At 35.7% G+C, this 20,640-nt stretch overlaps 10 protein-coding genes across 10 annotated transcripts; 5 read left to right on the forward strand and 5 right to left on the reverse strand.

The window, feature by feature from the left end:
• Positions 1-1,685: 1,685 nt before the first annotated feature.
• EIN_134950 (40S ribosomal protein S17-B, putative) lies at positions 1,686-2,036 on the forward strand (the record flags this gene model as incomplete). Its single annotated transcript, XM_004185209.1, has 1 exon — positions 1,686-2,036. One exon carries the CDS (start codon positions 1,686-1,688, stop codon positions 2,034-2,036), a length of 351 nt encoding a protein of 116 aa, XP_004185257.1.
• Positions 2,037-2,173: 137 nt separating this feature from the next.
• EIN_134960 (actin, spherule isoform, putative) lies at positions 2,174-3,181 on the reverse strand (the record flags this gene model as incomplete). Its single annotated transcript, XM_004185210.1, has 1 exon — positions 2,174-3,181. The coding sequence occupies one exon, from the start codon at positions 3,179-3,181 to the stop codon at positions 2,174-2,176; it is 1,008 nt and encodes a 335-aa protein (XP_004185258.1).
• A 125-nt stretch (positions 3,182-3,306) lies between these two features.
• Positions 3,307-5,559, reverse strand: EIN_134970 (methionine-tRNA synthetase, putative; the record flags this gene model as incomplete). The annotated part of the gene is made up of 1 exon (XM_004185211.1): positions 3,307-5,559. One exon carries the CDS (start codon positions 5,557-5,559, stop codon positions 3,307-3,309), a length of 2,253 nt encoding a protein of 750 aa, XP_004185259.1.
• A 640-nt stretch (positions 5,560-6,199) lies between these two features.
• On the forward strand, positions 6,200-8,395 carry EIN_134980 (DNA replication licensing factor mcm4, putative; the record flags this gene model as incomplete). Its single annotated transcript, XM_004185212.1, has 1 exon — positions 6,200-8,395. One exon carries the CDS (start codon positions 6,200-6,202, stop codon positions 8,393-8,395), a length of 2,196 nt encoding a protein of 731 aa, XP_004185260.1.
• An 83-nt stretch (positions 8,396-8,478) lies between these two features.
• Positions 8,479-10,078, reverse strand: EIN_134990 (hypothetical protein; the record flags this gene model as incomplete). The annotated part of the gene is made up of 3 exons (XM_004185213.1): positions 8,479-8,622; positions 8,687-9,730; positions 9,785-10,078. The coding sequence occupies 3 exons, from the start codon at positions 10,076-10,078 to the stop codon at positions 8,479-8,481; spliced, it is 1,482 nt and encodes a 493-aa protein (XP_004185261.1).
• A 2,725-nt stretch (positions 10,079-12,803) lies between these two features.
• EIN_135000 (hypothetical protein) lies at positions 12,804-13,382 on the forward strand (the record flags this gene model as incomplete). The annotated part of the gene is made up of 1 exon (XM_004185214.1): positions 12,804-13,382. One exon carries the CDS (start codon positions 12,804-12,806, stop codon positions 13,380-13,382), a length of 579 nt encoding a protein of 192 aa, XP_004185262.1.
• Positions 13,383-13,848: 466 nt separating this feature from the next.
• Positions 13,849-14,838, reverse strand: EIN_135010 (casein kinase II subunit alpha', putative; the record flags this gene model as incomplete). Its single annotated transcript, XM_004185215.1, has 1 exon — positions 13,849-14,838. One exon carries the CDS (start codon positions 14,836-14,838, stop codon positions 13,849-13,851), a length of 990 nt encoding a protein of 329 aa, XP_004185263.1.
• A 766-nt stretch (positions 14,839-15,604) lies between these two features.
• On the forward strand, positions 15,605-16,330 carry EIN_135020 (14-3-3 protein, putative; the record flags this gene model as incomplete). Its single annotated transcript, XM_004185216.1, has 1 exon — positions 15,605-16,330. One exon carries the CDS (start codon positions 15,605-15,607, stop codon positions 16,328-16,330), a length of 726 nt encoding a protein of 241 aa, XP_004185264.1.
• Positions 16,331-16,629: 299 nt separating this feature from the next.
• Positions 16,630-18,295, forward strand: EIN_135030 (hypothetical protein; the record flags this gene model as incomplete). The annotated part of the gene is made up of 2 exons (XM_004185217.1): positions 16,630-17,554; positions 17,613-18,295. 2 exons carry the CDS (start codon positions 16,630-16,632, stop codon positions 18,293-18,295), a joined length of 1,608 nt encoding a protein of 535 aa, XP_004185265.1.
• A 66-nt stretch (positions 18,296-18,361) lies between these two features.
• On the reverse strand, positions 18,362-19,534 carry EIN_135040 (hypothetical protein; the record flags this gene model as incomplete). The annotated part of the gene is made up of 1 exon (XM_004185218.1): positions 18,362-19,534. One exon carries the CDS (start codon positions 19,532-19,534, stop codon positions 18,362-18,364), a length of 1,173 nt encoding a protein of 390 aa, XP_004185266.1.
• Between the last annotated feature and the right edge of the window lie 1,106 nt (positions 19,535-20,640).

Here is a 20,640-nt window from a genome sequence, read left to right on the forward strand (position 1 = left end):
GCAACGAAAACAAGTTTGTTCGCCATATATAGAGCTTCTTCGACCAGAAATTTGCAACGTTATAAATGACAAATGCTATATTTATTATTATTTTGTTATAATTTTACTACACTAATAACTCTTGGTATTTTCTGCGAAAAATCGTCCAAGTGGTTTTTTGAACTGGGCGAGTTTTCATTTGGTATGTTTTTTTCGGCTATAAGATATCTACAAATATAGTTTGTATTACTATATTTTATGGGTTCTTATCAACAACATTAATCAATTGTTTGGAAAGCATCTTGGTACCTCTTCTTATTGCTTTTTGGTTATAAAACCCATTGTTTTATTTGTTTTTATTGGTGTACCAGATGTGTTGGTATCAATATGTCAAAGTTGCTCAATATTTCTTTTGACCAAAAAAAAGCGTTTTCAAAAAATTCTTTTTTCAAAGAAAAACGTCGAATTGTAAAAATCGACCAAATAAATTCAACATTTCAAATTTATGAATGATGCCCGATTCTCTGGTATAAAAATACGAATTATGATTTGAAAAATACTTGATTGTCCAACAAATACACGATTCATTTACAGAAATGAAACGTATGAACCCAACAAATACACTTTTTGATTGTAATATCATATTACTATTTTAAATGGATATTTATTTAGGTCGTTGCATTTTTATAATTATTTAGGAAAGATCAACAACGGCGTTTTCGGTGTTATTATACCAATATGCAAAACAATAATAATATTATCCTTTTGTGGAAACATTGTATCGTTTAATGCTAACTTCAAAATGTTGTTTCATTGCTTTGAATGAATATCTTATTCAACAACTTCATAATTTGATATCTCAATTGCCTATGATTTTGAAAAATAATCATTCACAACGTTTTAAATTCTCCGTGTGTTTTTATCAAGCATCTGCCGTTTTAAAATATAAAATACAGTAGAGGTTTATAACATTAAGATTTCTATTGCAACCTCCTTTTTGCCTAGTTGACAGACATCATACTAACGTGTTTTTACGTTTAAAGTTAAAAACGTTTCGTATACGTGGCAAAATTCTCGTTAAGTCCCCAGATAAAATCAACTTATATATATTTTGAAAAAGGTTGTAAAATCAACCAACTAAATAATATTACAAATATTGAAAGTGGTGAACTTCAGTAAAAATAAAATAAAGTAAATGGTAATTATGTGAATAAATTTTGATAAACTTATTAAAGTATTAACAGTTCATTTTTAAAACAATTTTTTTTAAATCATAATATTATCTGATTAAATTATATTATATAAAAATAATCATATTATTTAATACATAATAATTCTTTTTAACACTTTTTTTCTATTAGATTGTAAAGTTTTTATGTATATTCTAAATGTTTATTATAATTTTACTATACTTTATAATAAATAAAAATTATCAAAAAATATATTCCAATTATTATCAATTATTAGTTTATTTAATTAAAATATATTTATTATTTAACTATGAAAAAACAATTAAAAACTTCTGATTAATAATAATGATTTTACATAATACAAACTACAAAATAAAACTATAATTGTAAAGTAAAAAAAGCAATAACAATAGTTTTGTGGTACAGGGGTTAAAGAAAGTATAATATGAAATAGTAAAGTACTAGTATAAGAAAAAGTTTTGAGAACGAACTAACCCTGGCCATTAGTGAGGAGACATGGGAGGAGTCCGAACAAACACCATCAAAAGAGCTGCCAGAAACATGATCGAGAAGTACTACCCGATGTTGACTCTTGACTTCAACACAAACAAGAGAGTTGTCGACGAGTTTGCCGTTATCAGCACCAAGAAGATGAGAAACAAAATTGCCGGGTACATCACCCACTTGATGAAGCGTATTCAAAACGGCCCAGTCAGAGGTATCTCTTTCAAATTGCAAGAAGAAGAAAGAGAAAGAAGAGACAACTTCATCCCAGAAAAGTCTGAAGTCCAAACCGACAACCTCGTCACTGACGCTGTTACCCTTAAGATGTTGGAGGCTATTGGAATGCCAATGAACAAGAAATAAGCTATCCCTTCCGTTTTTTTATTCGATCGATTTGTACTATTAGTTACTGGTTATAATACTATTACTGTCTAGTTTAATGCCGTTATTTGGAATGAACCTTAAAGCCTTACAAGTTGTTTAATAGCTACATTAATACATCAGATCTCAAAGAGAAACGTCCCACACTCTTCATAACTCTTCGATAACACAGAATGCGACTGGAACAAGGAAAGCGCAGAAAACATACAAGCCCCGTCGAAAGAAGGCATCTCGGAGTCATGAGGAATCACTTCCCACTCTTTGTCAGTTGAACACTTACTCACGTAATGTCGCACTTTCTCAAAGAAGCCAGTAAGTTGGGTGGTCCCACCATATAAATGTATTTCGTTACTTTTAAAGTCGTGTAAAATTGAATTGTCGATGGAACGCTCAAGCCATTTGGTTATGGAAGAATCCCCTTCAAATAATACTTCGCCACATAAGACTCTATTTGGGCCAATGGTTAGTATGGTATTGTCCGGGAGAGTGTAATTCTTTGTGTCAAGTACTATACCACGTGCATTTGTATCAATGACCACTTCAAGTAAATACGCCTTTTTGACAACATCTAAGTCAATTAAATCAGTTTTAAATCGTTTGTTAAAATTTGCTGTCACGTCGACACCACCGATATCTAAAAACATTGCTGTGCCTTCAAGTACTTTGCATTGATGATAACAACAGATCTGAGTCACTTCAGCACCACTCTCTATGACACACCCAGACGTTTTGGAAGAGCTAATTAAACACATCAGAGGTCGGTTACACAACACAACCTTCCCAAAGTTAAAGTACTCAAATAAAAGTTGTTCCATGTGAAACGGAAATGACGTTTGTTTGCACATGGAGTGCGTCACTATGATAGATGACCTTTCATTCTTTGTAAATCTGGTCACTTCCTCTATCTTTTCAATGGCTTCTTCAAAAAGGTCTTGAAGTCGTTGCCAGTCGATGACCTTCCCACGTTCAATTGGATTAAATTTGTGTGTGATGACCTTTTCTTGACCAAAGACATTCAACACTTCTATGCCAGAGTAGTGGATGTATATTACTTTTGCTATACCTTCTGTATTTAAACCAAACCTGATTGATTGACTTCCTAAATCAACAACAAGGACTTCTTCCATGTTATGTATTATATGGTCTTCATTTTTCAAAGTTCTTTTGGAAAAGGACTTTTTAATTATTCATTATAGAAAAAGGAACTAAAAACGACAATCTAAAAAGACTTTGAGGTTTTCAATAATTCACTTCATCTGACGGTTCCATCAACTACATCATCAACAGTGACTTTCACACCAGTGCCTTCGACTATTAATGGCGTCACATCTGTAAGCACATTCCCACCTTTTAACGACAATTTCATTTTACCAACAACATCGATGACAATGGGCTTCACTGAAATCGTCACCTTTCCTTCGGAAGGAACTACACGTTTTCCAATTTCAATGTCTTCTGTTGGGTGACAGAACTTAACGGACTTTCCATCCAAAGAAGTTGCAGCAAGAATCATCCCTTCTGAAGCCACTCCTCTCAACTTGGAAGCTTTCAAATTGCACACAAAGACCGCCTTTTTGCCTTGTAATTCTTCTGGTTTATAAAATTCGGCCAATCCAGCAACAATGCTTCTTGGCTTCTCATCACCTACATTCACTTTAAGAGCTAATAAATGCTCTGAATTTGGATGTGGTCCAGCTTCGACTATTTGGCCGACTCTAATATCCAATTGGAAGCCATCTAACACTTCCTTGACATTTGCTTGTTTCTTCTTCTCATTAACAGTTGGTTTTGCCTCCTTTGGTGCTTCTCCTTTGATTCCTCCAAACTGCTCTTTGAATTTGTTGATTTGATCGATTGTGATGGCGTGGAACAAAACACCGATCTCTCCCAACGTGGTGTTTCCCTCCAAAATAAGGCCAAATTTGGCTGGGAAGTCCATCATCGCAACACCAAGTTGCTTTCTAACTTTTTGACCAAACTCGGGGATATATGGGTCGAGTACTAACGAGACGAAGTACAAGATATTCAGTGCAAAATATGTAACATCTGCTGCTCGCTCTTTATCAGTTTTGATGACCGTCCAAGCCGTTGTGTCTTGAAGGTATTTGTTACCGACAGATGAGATCGCCATCGCCAATTTGACGCCTTCCTTCAATTTGACGTTCTCCATTGCTTTAGTGTATTGCTCATAAAGTCCGTTAATCTCTTCAATTGCTTTGTTTTCAACGTCTAACATCTTTATGATCTTTCGTGGGATCTTCCCGTCGAAATTCTTGTTAGAGAATGTCAACGTCCTTTGCGCCAAATTGCCCAAGTTCTTTAATAACTCGTTATTATTCTTTTCCATTAAATCAGTCCACAAAAAGATGGTGTCCGACTGCTCTGGTCTATTCATTAATAAGTAGTATCTCCACACTTCAGCTGGAATGCCAGTCTTCATCGCGTCATCACCAAACACACCCGTCCCATTGGACTTGGAGAATTTACAGTCCTCATAATTGAGGTACTCAGTAGTCGCCAATTTACGGACCATAGTCCATGGCATCCCACTCCCTAATAAAGTACTTGGGAAGATAACAGAGTGGAAGACAATGTTATCCTTTCCTAAGAATTGAGTCAACTCAACATGCTCGTTGTCCATCCACCACTTCTTCCAATCGTCTGTGTAATTGGCGGTGATAGATAAGTACCCAATAGGCGCATCAAACCACACATAAAAGACTTTGTTCTCAAAACCTTCCATAGGTACTTTAGTCCCCCATTTCAAGTCTCGTGTGATACAACGCCCTTTCAAATTGCCGAGCCACGCCTTCGTCGCACATGAACAGTTATTTGGCCACTCGTACTTCTCCATAGTCTCATTCGCCCATGTGTCAAGTTTGTCAGAGATCTTTGGCAAGTCAATGAATAAGTGCTCTGAACTCTTTCGAATGGGGACCGTCTTGCATATCTTGCAGTGTGGGTCGATTAACTCGACTGTATTGATCAATTTCTGACAAGCATCACATTGGTCACCACGAGCACCAACAGAGTGACAGTACGGACATACACCCTCCACAAATCGGTCGGCTAAGAACCTTTCACACTTCTCACAGAAGAATTGCTCGACGGCTTCTTTGTAGATGTAATGGTTGTCGTTCAAGTGATTGAAGATGTCTTGTGTGATTTCAGTCTGTTTCTCTGTGGAGGTCCTCCCAAAGTAATTGAAGGCAATGTCAAACCAGTCGTACACTTCTTTGTGAAGCTTATAGTACTTGTCACAAATCTCTTGTGGAGTGCAATGCTCTTGAATCGCCTTTTGCTCTGTGGTAGTACCATACTCGTCGGTGCCACAAACAAACATGGTGTTGTACCCTTTAAGACGGCAATAACGAGCATAGACATCGGCGGATAAGACACAGCCGATAAGTGTGCCCAAGTGTGGGTAATTGTTGCAATATGGCAAAGCGGAGGTAATAAGAATATTACGCTCACCAACTTTTGGAACAGGAATGGGAAGGGACATCGTCGTTTGATTTGTTTTTGAGGATTTCGATATTATGAATTAGGGTTGGTTCTATTTACTTGATGGTTTAAATTATTTAAATGTGTCTATTATAATATGTGATTTTATTACTATTTTGGCTAATTGGGTGACACGTAAATATCGTGTAACAGGTAATATAGAAATGGCTTGTAGATGTTTTGTAGAAAAAGTTGCAATTAAAATGATTTTTGGGAAGACTGAGTCTTGAAATGTTTTTTTTTGGAGTCTAGTTACACATATACTAGTTATTAATAAATAAAAAACTATTTATTTTTAATTAACTGTATTTTATAATTATACAATTATAAACTATTACCAAATATTAGATTGTTTTTTCTCAAAAAACTCAAACTCATGAATAATATAAGATAATTGCCAAGACGACTCAAAATTGAAAAACTACATCATTAAAAAATTTAACTATAAAAAACTATTATTTTTTTAATTGAATTTTATAATTTTTTTGCTTTTCGAATTGTTAAAAATTTTAAATAAAAAAGTGATTTTTTATAATAATTATCATATAATAAAATTAACTATAAAATGAACGATAATAAAAAGTTGAGTTTTTGATTAAATTGATCCATGTGACTCAAAAAATCATTTTCTTCTTATGTCGATGGAAGAGATGAAATTCCGTTTACAACAACAATACTTCTTAAACCCGAAATCCGGTGATTCTGAACTTGAATTGGCGGCGGTACTAATCCCATGTTTCGAAGAATCTGTTGATTCGACACTATTTCAAGGCCATACTGAGGTTGGTATGAACATTCAACTTGACCAATTGAAAGGGTTGGTACCGGAAGAAGGCTTTGAACAGCTCTTGACGGAGAAGCCTGAAATTGTCATTCCCGCCATCGAGTACTCCATGCACGTCATTGCGCTCAAAAGCTCGCCGAATCCAGAAGACGCGTTGAACTGTCAGTGTATCGCGAGGATTCAATTTACTAAGCCGACGTCGACGATTAAAGAGTTAAAGGCGTCGACCATTGGCAAACTTATATGTATCAAAGGGACTGTCATTCGAGCTTCGTCGATTAAACCGTATTTGGTCTCGATGTCGTTTAAATGTGGGACGTGTAATTATCAGAAGGACGTCCGCTTCAAAGACGGGAAATATAAGTTGCCAAAGAAGTGTGAAATGTGTAATATGACATCGTGGATACCTTTGCGAGAGACCGTCCACATCACGGAGACACAGAAGATAAGAGTTCAGGAAATCGATGAGGGGGAGGGGAGAATACCACGAAGCATCGAATGTGAATTAGTCCACGAATTAGTCAACACCTGTGTTCCAGGAGACACTGTGATAGTCTCTGGTGTACTGAAGCGCAATGAAACACCCCCAACGTTTAGTAAATTTAAGAAGAAAAACGATCAGACAATTTACGAGCCATTCATTGATGCAAATCACTTGGAAAATTGTCGTGCGGAGTCTGGAGAGAGAGACGTGACTGAATTCTCTGCAAAGGACATTGAGTTCATCGAGACGATTAAAGAGAAGAACAATATTCTGAAACTACTTGTGCACTCCCTCTGCCCTCCCATCTTCGGACATTACATCGTGAAGACGGCAATGATTTTGGTGTTATTTGGAGGGACACGAAGCCACGAGACACGAATTCGAGCGGACTCCCATTTACTTGTTGTTGGCGATCCCGGACTTGGGAAGTCGCAAATCTTGCGGGCAGTTGCGAATGTTGTTCCTCGAGGTGTTTACGTCTCCGGATCCTCTGCAACGAAAACTGGATTGACCGTGGCGCTCCATAGAAATCCTGGAACATCGGATTTTACATTAGAGAGTGGTGCGTTGGTTCTTGGAGACCAAGGAGTGTGCTGCATTGACGAGTTTGATAAAATGGAACGAGCAGACCACTCGTCGTTGTTGGAGGCAATGGAACAACAAAGCATTTCAATAGCAAAAGCGGGTATCTGCTGCACTTTACCTGCTCGAACGTCGGTGATTGCGGCGGCAAATCCCGTTGAAGGTCATTTCAATCGGGGGAAGACCGTTGCTGAGAATATTAATATGCCGTCGCCATTACTTTCCCGCTTTGATTTGATATTTGTGTTGGTGGATAACCCGGACTCGGAGAGCGACAGAGCGTTGTCGGAGCATATTATTAACATGCATGCGGACAAGAACAAACGGAAGTACACCAACACGCGAATGTCACAAATCTTATCGAAGAGTCAAACACAAGTGGAGAGTGGAGGGAGACAGTCGTTGAGAGAGTATCTGGCTGACCACGCGAATGAAAGCTCGGACCCATTGCCCCCACGGCTCTTCCGAAAGTACTTGGCATATGCAAAAGCAAATGTCCATCCAATTCTTAATGATGAAGCAAAACTGGAACTCCAGAAATTTTACATTGAGCTCCGACAGAGTTTTAAACAAGACGACGACACGCCAGTAACGACACGACAACTTGAAAGTTTGATTCGGTTGACCGAAGCGCGAGCAAAGGTGGACTGTCGCGAGATGGCGACGAAGGGGGACGCGCTTGACGTGATTGAGATCTTCAAAATAGCGTCGTTGACCGGGATTGGTGGGATCGCGAATACCCCGGTCATTGATTTCAGAGCGATTGGCGGCGTGAGAGGGGGGAAGACCAAAATGTTGAAGAGTCTTGTGATGGTCTTGCAGACGGAAGCGAAGAAGAAGGGTTCGACGATGTTCACCAACAACGATTTGAAGAACATCGCGTCCCAAATGCAAGTTCCTGACATGAATGAATTAGTTGATCGACTCAATCAAGAGGGGTATTTACTAAAGCAGACGGGAGCGTATAAGTTGATCACAGGACTATAAGAGATACGACAATGTGATGTTTCGAGTGTGTTGAATGAAATAAATCAATGGATTACTGGTATTTGATACACTTATAACAATTTTCAAACACAAACACAGCCTGCACTGTTGTCCCCAGACTTGAGAGAAGTCGTTCCAAATCGGGTGTCGGGAATGACTGCGCGTTTTGCAACGATTTCGTCGGTCTCGACGTATATTCGCTCTTGTTCTATTTTACGTTGAAGATTCTGTGTGTGAGTGTGGGTTGCGTCTTAGACAGTGAAACGGAGTTATTGAAGAGACAACACAAACTAAAACAATGAACTTCTCACCATCGGGAAGCTTGCTGTAAACGTCGGGATACATCAAACACTTTGTCGCGAGCTCCCCGTAGTCAATTAATACATTCCACATCTTTTGTTCGATGAATGGCTTCTTTTGAACAGCATACCGGATGAAGGAGTCAAGTCGTGAGTTTTTCATCTCGCTTGGGGTGTACCGCAACCCATAGAACCCCGTTGACACATCGAGGTGACAATATTTCACAAAGGGAGATGCTAAGTAGCTCGTTGTTTCACACAAGACAAAGATTTGAGTGAACTTTGTCTGAAGGGGGTCTAACACGTCTTGTCTGTCGATAACAAGAATATTCGGGTTGGACCCGTTAGACACACCAGCAAAGCAAAACGACGAGAGGAACATTGCGATGTCGACCAATTTAGTTTTCTCGTAGTCGACACTTGAGTATATAATAATTTGCAGACCGGAGAGGAGCGACAACAACACGCTGGGAAACACGTTTTGTAAATCAGTGACGAACTGTGGGAAGCCGTATTTATTGGACTTTTCATTTTGCGATGATGGGAAGACATAAGGCGGGAATGGAGTTGGGAAGTCTTGCTGGTACTCTCGTTGCGAAACTTTGCGTTTCTTCGTGTCACCTTTTTTGCTCTTTTCTGAGTATGGCGACTCCATCGACCAGTTGAAGAGTGAATGACCGCCACACGCAATGATATGTGAAGGGTGTGAGTAATTAGCAAAGTCGTTTTTGGGGGAGTAAATCAAGTGTGTGGTCAGGAGTGGAAACGTGAAGGTGTTGATGATTTGTTTGAAAGTGTATTTTGGATCTCTGGCGGTGTTTATAAGCGTCTCTAAAGGCATCACACTGTCATAGGTCCCGCGAACATCTTTGAGCAAAAGCGCTGTTTTTTGGAAGGCCGAGGCGATTTGCGTCAGTCGTTCGATTAACAATTCTGTTTGTGGTGTTGTGAAGGGGACAGATTGGATGACTGCGACACAACAGGTAGTGACGTACCCTCTCTTGTTGGAAGGGTTAAAACAAGTGAAGTGAATGCTCTGAATGTTATGATGTCATTTGGTCATTATTATATGAAGAAAGACACAACAAACAGCGATGTAATAAATATTGATTGTATGAATGAGAACAGTGACGGGGGAATACTCATAATAATCAGCTACCATTATCATCCGAATTATCTCTTTCTCCATCGTCGGAGTCAGTTGTATGTTAAGGTGTTTATAACTGATGGTTTCACCAGAAACATTATCAAATTCCACCACAAAGAGTCCATTGGAAAAGTCAATAAATCCAACTTCTTCGGTGTCGCCAAATGGCGTTAGGGATAATTGTGGTATTGAGGAGACAACGTCAGATATGTCTTCACTTGCTTCGACTTTTGTCATTTAGTTTTTACAGTTTCTTAGTTTGTGTATAGTATTATCTTGTATAATTATCTTATTATAAATGTACTAATATATTATTTTTCTTATTTTTTCAAAAATCTTTGTCAAAAACTAGTAATTTATTGTTTTTTATTAATTAATTATAATTGTAAAAATGGTGTTTAAAATAGAAAAGAACGTTAAAATTATAGTAGTTTGATATTAATTTATTTGTTAAAAATGGTTGATAAAGTATAAAAATATTAATAATAGAAGAAATGAATTTAAATAGGTTTGTTGTTATTAAGTAATTTTAATTTAGACAAACTTAAGTTTTAATAAAATTGAATAAATGAAGTGATTTGAAACAAGAAGATATTCTTAAGCAATTATTCATATAAGTTTGATGTATGAAATGTTTATGATATGATAACATTATGAATTGATGCTTATTAATAATTAAATCTTATTTACACAATTCATTTGTGTTTTTAAGGAAAGGATAATAAAAAATGTTGGCTGTGCTTGTGATATGTTATAAATTAAATCGGTATTTGATATACACAATTGAGTATTCAATTGAAGACAATTAGAAGAATGAAAATATAGATCAACAGTTTTTAAAACACCAAAGCCAAATAAGTTACTTGAACGATAGTTGTGAAAGTAGACTTGCAAATGAAATTTCGGAAAACAATTAATATAATGGTACATGTAAATATTCATTTGTAAAACAAAGTGTACAAAGCGTACAAAGTACACGATCGAGTCGTACGCAATTAACTTGGCACAAATTGAATTTGTTCATCACTTTGAAAATCCATTTGAATGCCAAGCTTTCTTTTATTCATTTTTTGACAAATTGGCTTGCTTATGAAAATATTGGTCTTATTTTCCATTGACCACGCGCAAATAAAAGAAGCGTTTACTTGTGTTCCCGTTGCTTTTCGAAAGATAAAGAATGAGACCAAAATGGACACAAATCACCAAATACTATTTGGTTTTGATTTATTTGAGTTTGATCGGCATTCATAACTATGTGGTATATTAACGTTAGTTTTACGTATTAAAAACGAAAAAATGGTGGACTGCGTTTTATTTTGCTGAATTTCTTCAAACATAATTTGTTCCCTTCGAAAACAAGAGTGCACGTTAGTTCAATTTGTAATTAAAGAAAAAGTTGTATGGTGATTCATCGCCAAATCTGGATGCAAACTCATCCAAATTTCGGCGATATTAATGTAGCCGTTAATACATTTTTAAACTTTAATGTTGTAAAGAATAAGTTCTTCATTTTTTATTTTGAAAAACGCAAGACCGAAAAGTGTGAAGTGGAACTGCTCAGGAGCATCAACAGAGAGACAATCAAAAAATAAATTGACAAACTTCGTCAAATCCCAAAGAAAGAACATTTTATCTTTCTAATACATTATTAAATACATTTATTTATTTATTTATTATGACATTTATTTTGTTAAGTAATGTGGGACATTTCGAACATATCGCCGTATTATTTTATTTATAAACAGGGTGCTCTTTTCTTTGATTTTATGGGGGTTTTATATAAAAAAATAACTTCTTTTATTCATTTAAAAACACTGTTTTTCAATCGCTCGTTTCATATTACTGTATTATAAATTTACTATAAAATGTCACTCAAAGTAATATTGAATTGTATTCATAAAACATCATCGTTTAGAATGATGCTGTAAATAGAAAAGTATAGCATTTTTATTATATTAGCATATTTCAATGTATCCAGATTTCGGGAAACTGGTGCGATCCATAATTAGTGAACCACCACAAAGATTTCCAAATACCTCTGATAAACTTTTCCAACAGCAACTGTTGCTAATAAAAACATAAAAAAGTTTATATTATTAATAATAAAAAGTGGTGTGGATACAGTTGGAGACATTATAGGTATTATGCCTAAGTGAAGTCTTTTCACACTATTATTCTAAATGTCATTTGCACTGGCATCCCGAATGTTTTAATTGAAAATGTGAAATATTTATTCAATGTGAACTGGAAAAATTGTTTGGCACGTTGAATTCTCAAGTAATTCAGTCGTATAAACAATAGTTCATGTATTATATTTTTCAAATAAGAATGTGTGAATGACAGTATGTAGTTAACTTACCCCGAACAATTAAATAGCTCATTGATTTTCCCTTTCTTTTTTGTTATAAGAAATACCAACCGTGCACGGCAAAAGTCGCTTTTTACTACAAATAGTTGACAATGTTGAAAATCTTCATTTCTGCCGTTTCTATGCTTTTACCACATTTTAAACGAATAATTATATAAAAAAACTTTGAATTTACCAAAAATAAAAACGACTGTCGATTTGAAATGCTGTGAACCTGGCATAGAAAGAGTTTTATTGTCAACTAAAAATAGAATTACTTAAAGAAACCATTCTTCACAAAAAGGACGGAAATACCCTGAAGAAAAAACTTTGCATTTCTATTTTAAATTGTTCGGCTTGTGAAAAAAAAATTAATAAATTGGCACGCCAAAGTTGGTCGTCTTTCTACTACCACGGAATTTTGGAAGATATAAATATGAACATGTTAACAACATATTCCATTGCGCCAGGACTCTTTTTTTAAACATGTGAAACAAAATAACTTTCTTGGAATAGATAGTACAAAATTACTCTTCTTCATTTTTCTATGTATCGTAAAAAGAAAAACAAATCATTCAAAAGCTGACAGAAAAATGACTGAAAAGTCCAATTGCAATGATGGATAATGACAAGCCACATAACAGTTCTGTCATCAAGAAGCAACAAGAAGCGCGCAACTTACAGTCGGACCTTGAGTGTGTACTTCTTGCTCTTCTCTCTTCAAAGTACAAATTCACAATTGCAAAACCACAGAAGAAGGCAGAATACTCGAGACAATTTATTAAAGTGAAAAATATGATTAAATTCGATGACCTGAATTTTACATTCCATGTTCAAAAATTTTTCAAGAAGTGCAGTTTGGAGTCGATTTCACTCTCCCTTAAAAATGGTCTTACTCAAAAAACCGCCAAAAGAAGATCACAAGCGTATAAAAGAAGACTTGCACTTCATTTATTTGAAGACTTGTTACTCGAAGATGGTTTTCTAATAACAACTCACAAAGAAAATCGGGAAGGGATTATAGGCGATGTCACTATATATAAAAACAACCTTCCATCATTCTCTAAAAATGATATCCAAAATATAGGGCCTGTCATATGGGATTTCCTCAATGAACGACTCGGTTCTTCCTTGCAAGTCACTATCGACTTTTCTGAACTCTCCTGTTTCCTCAATACCCAAACCAATCTGTAAATCTTGTGAAGATATTGTGTTATTCGTGTTTTGGGTTTGGATGTAATTTTCCACCACGAAATTTATAAGTAGTGTTCTATTATAAGAGTGTCTAACTATTTTCTATAATGGGATACGTGTTTCCAATATAATTTATTTTATAATTTATTTTATTATTACTTAGTAGTTCTTAATTCAGGAAATCAAGGATTTTTCGTTTTAGATTGAAAACAATGAAGTTTTTTAAATTGACATTTACGATATTTTATAGTAAAACATCGGGATATTGGCATCCAATGATCATAAACTATTTTCATTCGATTGTTTTATAACAACACAATGTTATTCGAATCCCATTATATTTCTAGTAAAAATGTTATTCATTGTTGTACAACAAATTCTATAATTAATTATCGAAAGAACCATAAAGCAACAGTACATTTAGTTATACATTAATAATAAAATAAACTAGACGTAACAAAAGCAGTTACTGAGATAAACACTTGAAAATTGTATGATCTAAGGCTTCCTTAGCAGTGAGTCTTTTTTGGTGATCAAGGACGAGGAGTTTGTCCATCAAGTCGAAAACAGTGTTGTCGACCAAAGCTTCATTAGTATCATTTTTGAAGGTTTCCCACTTGATTCTTTTCTTTCCGAGTAATTGTTCTCTCAGTCTTTTTTCGAGAGTTAAATTATAAGTCTTTTCATATTCAAGGAACTCGTCGGAGCCTAAGACGTCGATAATTTTGACGAGTTGGTCGTTGTTGTTTGCGCCTTTAAATAAGGGGTCTTTCAATAGAAACATTGTCGCTATCATACATCCGACACTCCACATATCTAAGGAGTAGTCGTACTCTTGGAAGTCTACTAAGAGTTCTGGGCCTTTATAAAACCTCGACGCGACACGGACGTTGTATTGTGTCCCCGGCTTATAAAACTCGGCAAGCCCCCAATCGATCAAACGAAGCTTTTTAGTCTTAGGATCGATCATCACGTTGTGCGGCTTAATGTCGCGATGCATGATTCCCATCGAATGAGTGTAGTCGAGTGCCTTTAAGAGCTCGCGGAGGTAATAGCACAGCTCGACGTGTGAAAGTGTCCGATATAACGTTCTGAAGTCGACATTATCGACGTATTCCATTACTAAAGCAGGCGTCCGTGTCGACGGTTCCATGACGACATCATATAATTGAATGATATTCGGCCCATCTCTTAAGTCTTCAAGTATTAAAATCTCACGATTGAACTTCTTCGACTTGACAGGCTTCAAGACTTTAATCGTACATGGGACATTCTGTTCAACTACAACTCCTTCAAAGACATCACTGTATTTCCCTCGACCTAATTTCCGGACTATTTGATACGGATCTTGTACTCCCCACTCTATATGGACATTTTCATAGTCATAGTATGACTCTGGATGGGATGATAAAACATCACAATACACTCGCGACTTACTCGGAGGACGAGAACTCATGGAAATTATTTTTTTGGAGTTTTTCTTTTTTTTTCATCTTTATAACATTTAAAAAAAAGGGTTTTTTGTGTTGAACAAATTTTGGTTATTCAAAATGTTATTGTTAAAGGAAATAACATTTTTAATACCATTGTTTGTTGGTTGTAAAAAAGTAAAAATATATTATTAAGAATGTACTATTCATGTATTATTAATTAATGAAAATATAAATGGAAGACGTCATTACTAAATAATTGTTATACATATATTTTATTATTTTGACTTTTTAATATTTGTTTTAATTAATTATTATATTTAAATAATACTTTTGATACATAAAAATTTTGATTATAATATAATTCAATAAGTATTTTATAATACAATTATTATGTATTAAAAATTATAGTAAGTAATATTATAGTAAAAATAAAAATGGTAGTAGAAGTTTGACTTCTTCGATAACGATGAGTTTTGAAAACCTCAAATACCAACTGATTATTCCTCAAGCTACGAACTACAAAATTTGATAAACCAAAAAAAGCTTAAACGAGATCGATTTTAATATCCTGAAATTGTCCTCAGCAGAAAAGGAAGTTCGTTTGGTGTGGAGGTTGTCACTTTCCGAATAGTAAAAGTGTAGTAAAACGAACGAAGGGAATAGTATCTCAAAAAAAAGAGATTGAAAAAACGAGCGAATAAAAGGAAGGGAGATTTCTAGAAAGATAAAACGAGAAGGGCAGAGAAGAACCCTGGTGATAAGAAGGAACTTGAGAACTCAAAAACGCAAATGGCTGAATCACGCGAGGATTGTGTCTTGCTCTCCAAGTTGGCGGAGCAAAGTGAAAGATATGAGGAGATGGTCCTCTACATGAAGAAGGTCGCTGCATTGAACACTGAGTTGTCAGTAGAAGAGAGAAACCTTCTTTCTGTTGCCTACAAAAACGTTATTGGTTCAAGAAGAGCTTCATGGAGAATCATTAGCTCGATGGAACAAAAGGAACAGACTAAGGGCAACGAGAAGCATGTTGAAATTATTAAGGGCTACAGAGCTAAAATCGAGAAGGAACTCTCGGAGAAGTGCGAGGACGTCTTAGCCGTTATCAGAGACAACTTGTTACCAAACACTACAACCAACGAAGGAAAAGTTTTCTATAAAAAGATGGAAGGCGACTACTATAGATACTACGCCGAATTCACTGTCGACGAGAAACGACAAGAAGTCGCTAATAAGTCACTCGAGGCTTACACTGAAGCGACGAAAATCTCAGACGCAGAACTCCCACCAACTCATCCAATCAGACTGGGCCTTGCTCTCAACTTCTCCGTCTTCTACTATGAAATTATGAACGAGGCTGATAAGGCTTGCCAATTGGCTAAACAAGCTTTCGACGACGCTATGCAAAAGCTCGACGACGTCCCAGAAACTAACTACAAGGACTCCACCCTCATCATGCAATTACTCAGAGACAACTTGACTTTGTGGACCTCCGACGGAGGAGACGCAGATGAGTAAGAAATCTATTTCATTTTTTTCTCTTTTTCTGGTTTTCTATTTTTTTATTAGAGGTTTTCTTGCAGTCGTACTTTTTTGAAGGATTTTTACGGCTGAAAGTGACACTTTTTTGTCTTTTATTATTTGCTTTGTTATTCTGTTTCTTTATAGTATTTTTATTATTCTTATTATTTAATAAGTATTCATATTTCATTCGTATTAATAATAATAAATTTGTTATTTGATATAGTTCCAAAGAAGTTTTTTGCTCTTTAATTTTTTTTTTTGTAAATTGGAAAAAACTTGAAATGAATTATTAGATGGAAAGAAGAATGAATAATACACGCGCATCACCATCAAGACAGTACGGACTGTTTGATCAAAAAAGAGGAGAAAAGAAAAGAGGAGGAAAGGGAAGAGGCGGTTTTTCGAATTCGAGAGGAGAACAGCAGGAAAGAGGACACGAGAAACGTAGAGATCCATTTGAAGATCCACAAAGTGAGAAAGACAGCTTTGGGGAAAGAGAAATAAGAGATGACGGAAAGAGAAGATATGACAGAAATTCAAGAGGAGGAAGACAAAGCACGGAGAGAAGATATAAAACTCAACGAACGACAGAAACAAAGGAAAATAGTGAAGGAAAGTCACAAATTACCGAAAATCTCGAGATTGAGAAAAGTCAGAAAAATGACGAGAAACGTCAAAGAAATGAGAAGAGGAGGAAAGAAGGAAGAGAACAGCGAAAGGCCCGGATGGAAATGCAACGAGAAAATGAGAAGAAAATGGTCGAGGAGATGGCTAAAGAAACTTGGAAGCCAAGAAGAAATGACGTCAACGACGTTATTAAAGAGGTCAAAGACTCCATGACCGACCTAGATAAGAATAAACCAACCGAGGAAATGTGTGGGGCAAACGACTTACTGGAGTACTTGTACTCAAAACAATTTGCGCCATGGGAAGTAGGAAAGGACGGAGTGCCCAACCCTATTTTGATTGTCAAACCCTATAAGAGACGAACAAGCGCAAATGAGGAAAGTCCGTGTGACTTCAGAACAGAGGCGGCACTCTGCGACTCGCTTGCATTTTTGCTGAAAATTATGGACGATCCAAAGTTTGAAAACATCCCACTCGATGACAAATTTATTTATGTGTCGGAGCGGATTAGATCGATTCATACGGATATCATACACGAAGGATATGTCTCAGTACAAATATTTGACATAACAAGAGCCGTCATCAAATTCTGTTTGTTTTTTCTACTTTTGTTACTATTAATTGCACTCTTTTTAGATATGACAAATAGATGCGTTTTACTCATTCATGATCAATTCAGACAATTTCGATTACGCGAAACAACAATTGAAACAATGGATGTTGACTTTACGACAACTTTACAAACACATCAATAGAATCAAAAACGAGGAAGACATTAACTACATATTGGAAGATATTGAAAATGATACTTACGACCAAGTGCTGATCATGAACCAAGTCCAGATACAAGAAATGTTAGATGGACAGAACGAGTTTGATGGTGTATTGTTGATGATAGAGATCAACGAAGCAATCAAGAACTGCGAATACGGAAGGTTGAAAACGCTTTTGAAAGAGATCCCTGTCAGTATCGACACTATCGTTTTTCATGCCGTTTTTAGAATGCGGCTTATCGAGATGAGGCACTTAGTTTTCAAGAAGTGGGTCGGGACAATGCAATTACCCATTCCCGTTTCTTTTGCCAAAGACGCGCTGCTCTACGATACTGAGAAGGAGTGTGTTGACGACTTGGTGTCGTGTGGAATTGATGTAAAAGATGGGACCTTCCTTGCTAAGGATTTCGACCTCCGTGATTGCAAACGTATCCCACGAAACAACTCTGAAATTTTAATTGGCGAACTCGAGGTTTCCAAAGCAGAGGTATGTGGAGACATTCCTTGGTCGGAGTTCTTCTTTGGGTGTGGGGAACAGTCTTCTGAAGTTACTGAATGAAAGACTTTTATCGCTTATATTTTATTTATCCCGTTCATTTATTTCAATGGAAATAAATCAAACAAATCAATAAGAATAACAGAGTAACCAAATGAGTATCAGCACAAAGGTGAGAGCGATGTACATTGGTGAGAACGTCAACCAGACCGGCTTGTCTGCCACTTCCACATTCTTTTTCGGCAAAGTTTTGAGATTGTTCACTGTTAAGATTTCATCTGAAATTAAGTCATCCACCACCGCTGTGACATTCACTTCTCTGCTTCCCATTATTTGAAGTATTTCGATTTTCTCGAAAACAACCGTTTTAAGCGGGCAGTCGGTGATTTTGAGTGTCTTCACGGTGGTCCCATTGATTGTTTCAAGTGTTTTGCAGCACACAAACTCGGCGAGTTCGAGTTGTTTTGCTTCTTTCAGATCGACTCTTTTCAGTGCACTTGCATACCTCACAACAATAATCTTCAATTGATCGCCTGCAATGTATTCTGGGAACCCAAGTGGGTTTTCGACTTCAAGAGAGAGTGTCTGGTCGACTGGGACGAATGCGCCTATAACGATGAGATGTGCCGCTTTGATCCCAAGGGTTTTAATTTTTCCTGTTAATACAACGGCGTTATAGTTCTCGTTCAACGTGACTGTCTTTTCCGAGTCAAAACTTCCTTTCAGTTTCAAGTTGTGTGGGAGATAAAACTTCTGAATCTTCTGCTTGTAAAACTCGTAGACTGAGAGCTGAAGTGAAAGAAACTGATATGAAGCGCCGGAAGGCGTCATTATCGTTTCAGGAAGAATCAAAGAGCGTCGTTGAGGGATCGACTCGTTTGTCTCTGAATTTCTCCCGGCGACTATGACGTTGTCGTGGATCTTGTACTTCTCAACGACTTCCTCGTCGAGACCAAAAACAATCAAAACAACTTGAACTGTCGATGGAATGAATGCTAACAACTTGTCGAAGAGAATGAGTGTCTTTGGGTGCATGGAGAGTATAAGTCGTTGTGGAGGGGTTGTTTTACACATTTTTGCAATAGACATGAAAATGTGAGGAAACCACCCAACGGAGAACATAACTTTCAAAATTTTTGTTTGTGGGAAGACAACAGTGTCGTCATCTGTAAAATAGACGGTGTGCGTCGATTGAACTGGAATTTCAAGGGTTTTGAACTTCTTTGATATGAAGAAATAAGGTGTAGGGTTCTCAACGTAAGAAAGTATGTTTGAAAGACTTGGAACGTCAAGTGCCGTCATCGTGTCTGTGTGAATTATCGAGTTTTGATTATAAATTGGAAAATTTTATGAAAAAGCGAGATTGAGACGAACGGAAAGAATGTTATTTGCTTTTTTTTCATTTTGAGGTAAATGTTGACACAAAAAAGAAATTGAAAAGAGCAGAATAATTTTTTGATTAATTTTTGTAATAAAAATGTTATTTAAAGTGTTATTAAAAACAACATTTTTTGGGTTGTAAATACTTTTTAAAAAGTTTTTTTATTGAAGTGTTTTGTATGTGACTATTAAAAACTCAAAATAAACACAATTTGAACTCTTTATTATCTTAAAGTCTTTGAAAAGCAAATGTTAAGATAATGTTAAACCTCCATTTAAATTACATTTTTGAAATTATTATGTGTTAATAACTTTAATTTTGTTCTAAATGTGTATTATTATAAAAAAGCAAGTTTTTTATGAACAATTGCATATCAATTTCAGAAATTTATTAAAACCAATGAACACCCCAATCCAACAATTAATCTTATTAAGTCGGTCTTTTATTGGCAGTTTCTGGTAAATAATTGAAAATTCCACACAAAGATTTTCAAATGTATTTAACCCAAGAAAAAACAAAACAGATATAGAAATTTTAAATTTAAAGGCAAAATTGTTATGGTTAACCTCATTAAATCCTTGTATTCCAAAACAACGTTTAATTCATTAGACATTTTTCTCTCTGTTTTTTATCCTGTTTTTGTAACATCAAAACAACAACTCAACAATTATTAATACTAAACATTGAATCTTTATTTATTAAAATAAAGTTTGAGTGAAAGATATATATATTTATTATTAAAACTACGACTGATTTTTGTGAAGTTCTTCACCTTATTGTTTTTGATTTTGTATTATTTTGTTGAGAGTTGATAAAAAGCTTCATAAAGTATCAAAATACTTTATACTTTCTTTGTTTAATTGCTTTGGACTCCATGAAACAAAATATAATTGTTAGAGACAAAAAATTATCAACATATCTTTTTCGTGTATTTTTGGGAGTGAACAGTGTATCTATTAAATCTTGTAATTGATTCAAAAAAGTTATTTTGTGTTGTAGTTGGGTAATGAAAAATAATAAAGTTTTT

This window comes from Entamoeba invadens (assembly GCF_000330505.1).
Source record: "Entamoeba invadens IP1 unplaced genomic scaffold scaff_1105074726609, whole genome shotgun sequence".
Classification (NCBI taxonomy): Eukaryota; Evosea; order Mastigamoebida; family Endamoebidae; genus Entamoeba; species Entamoeba invadens.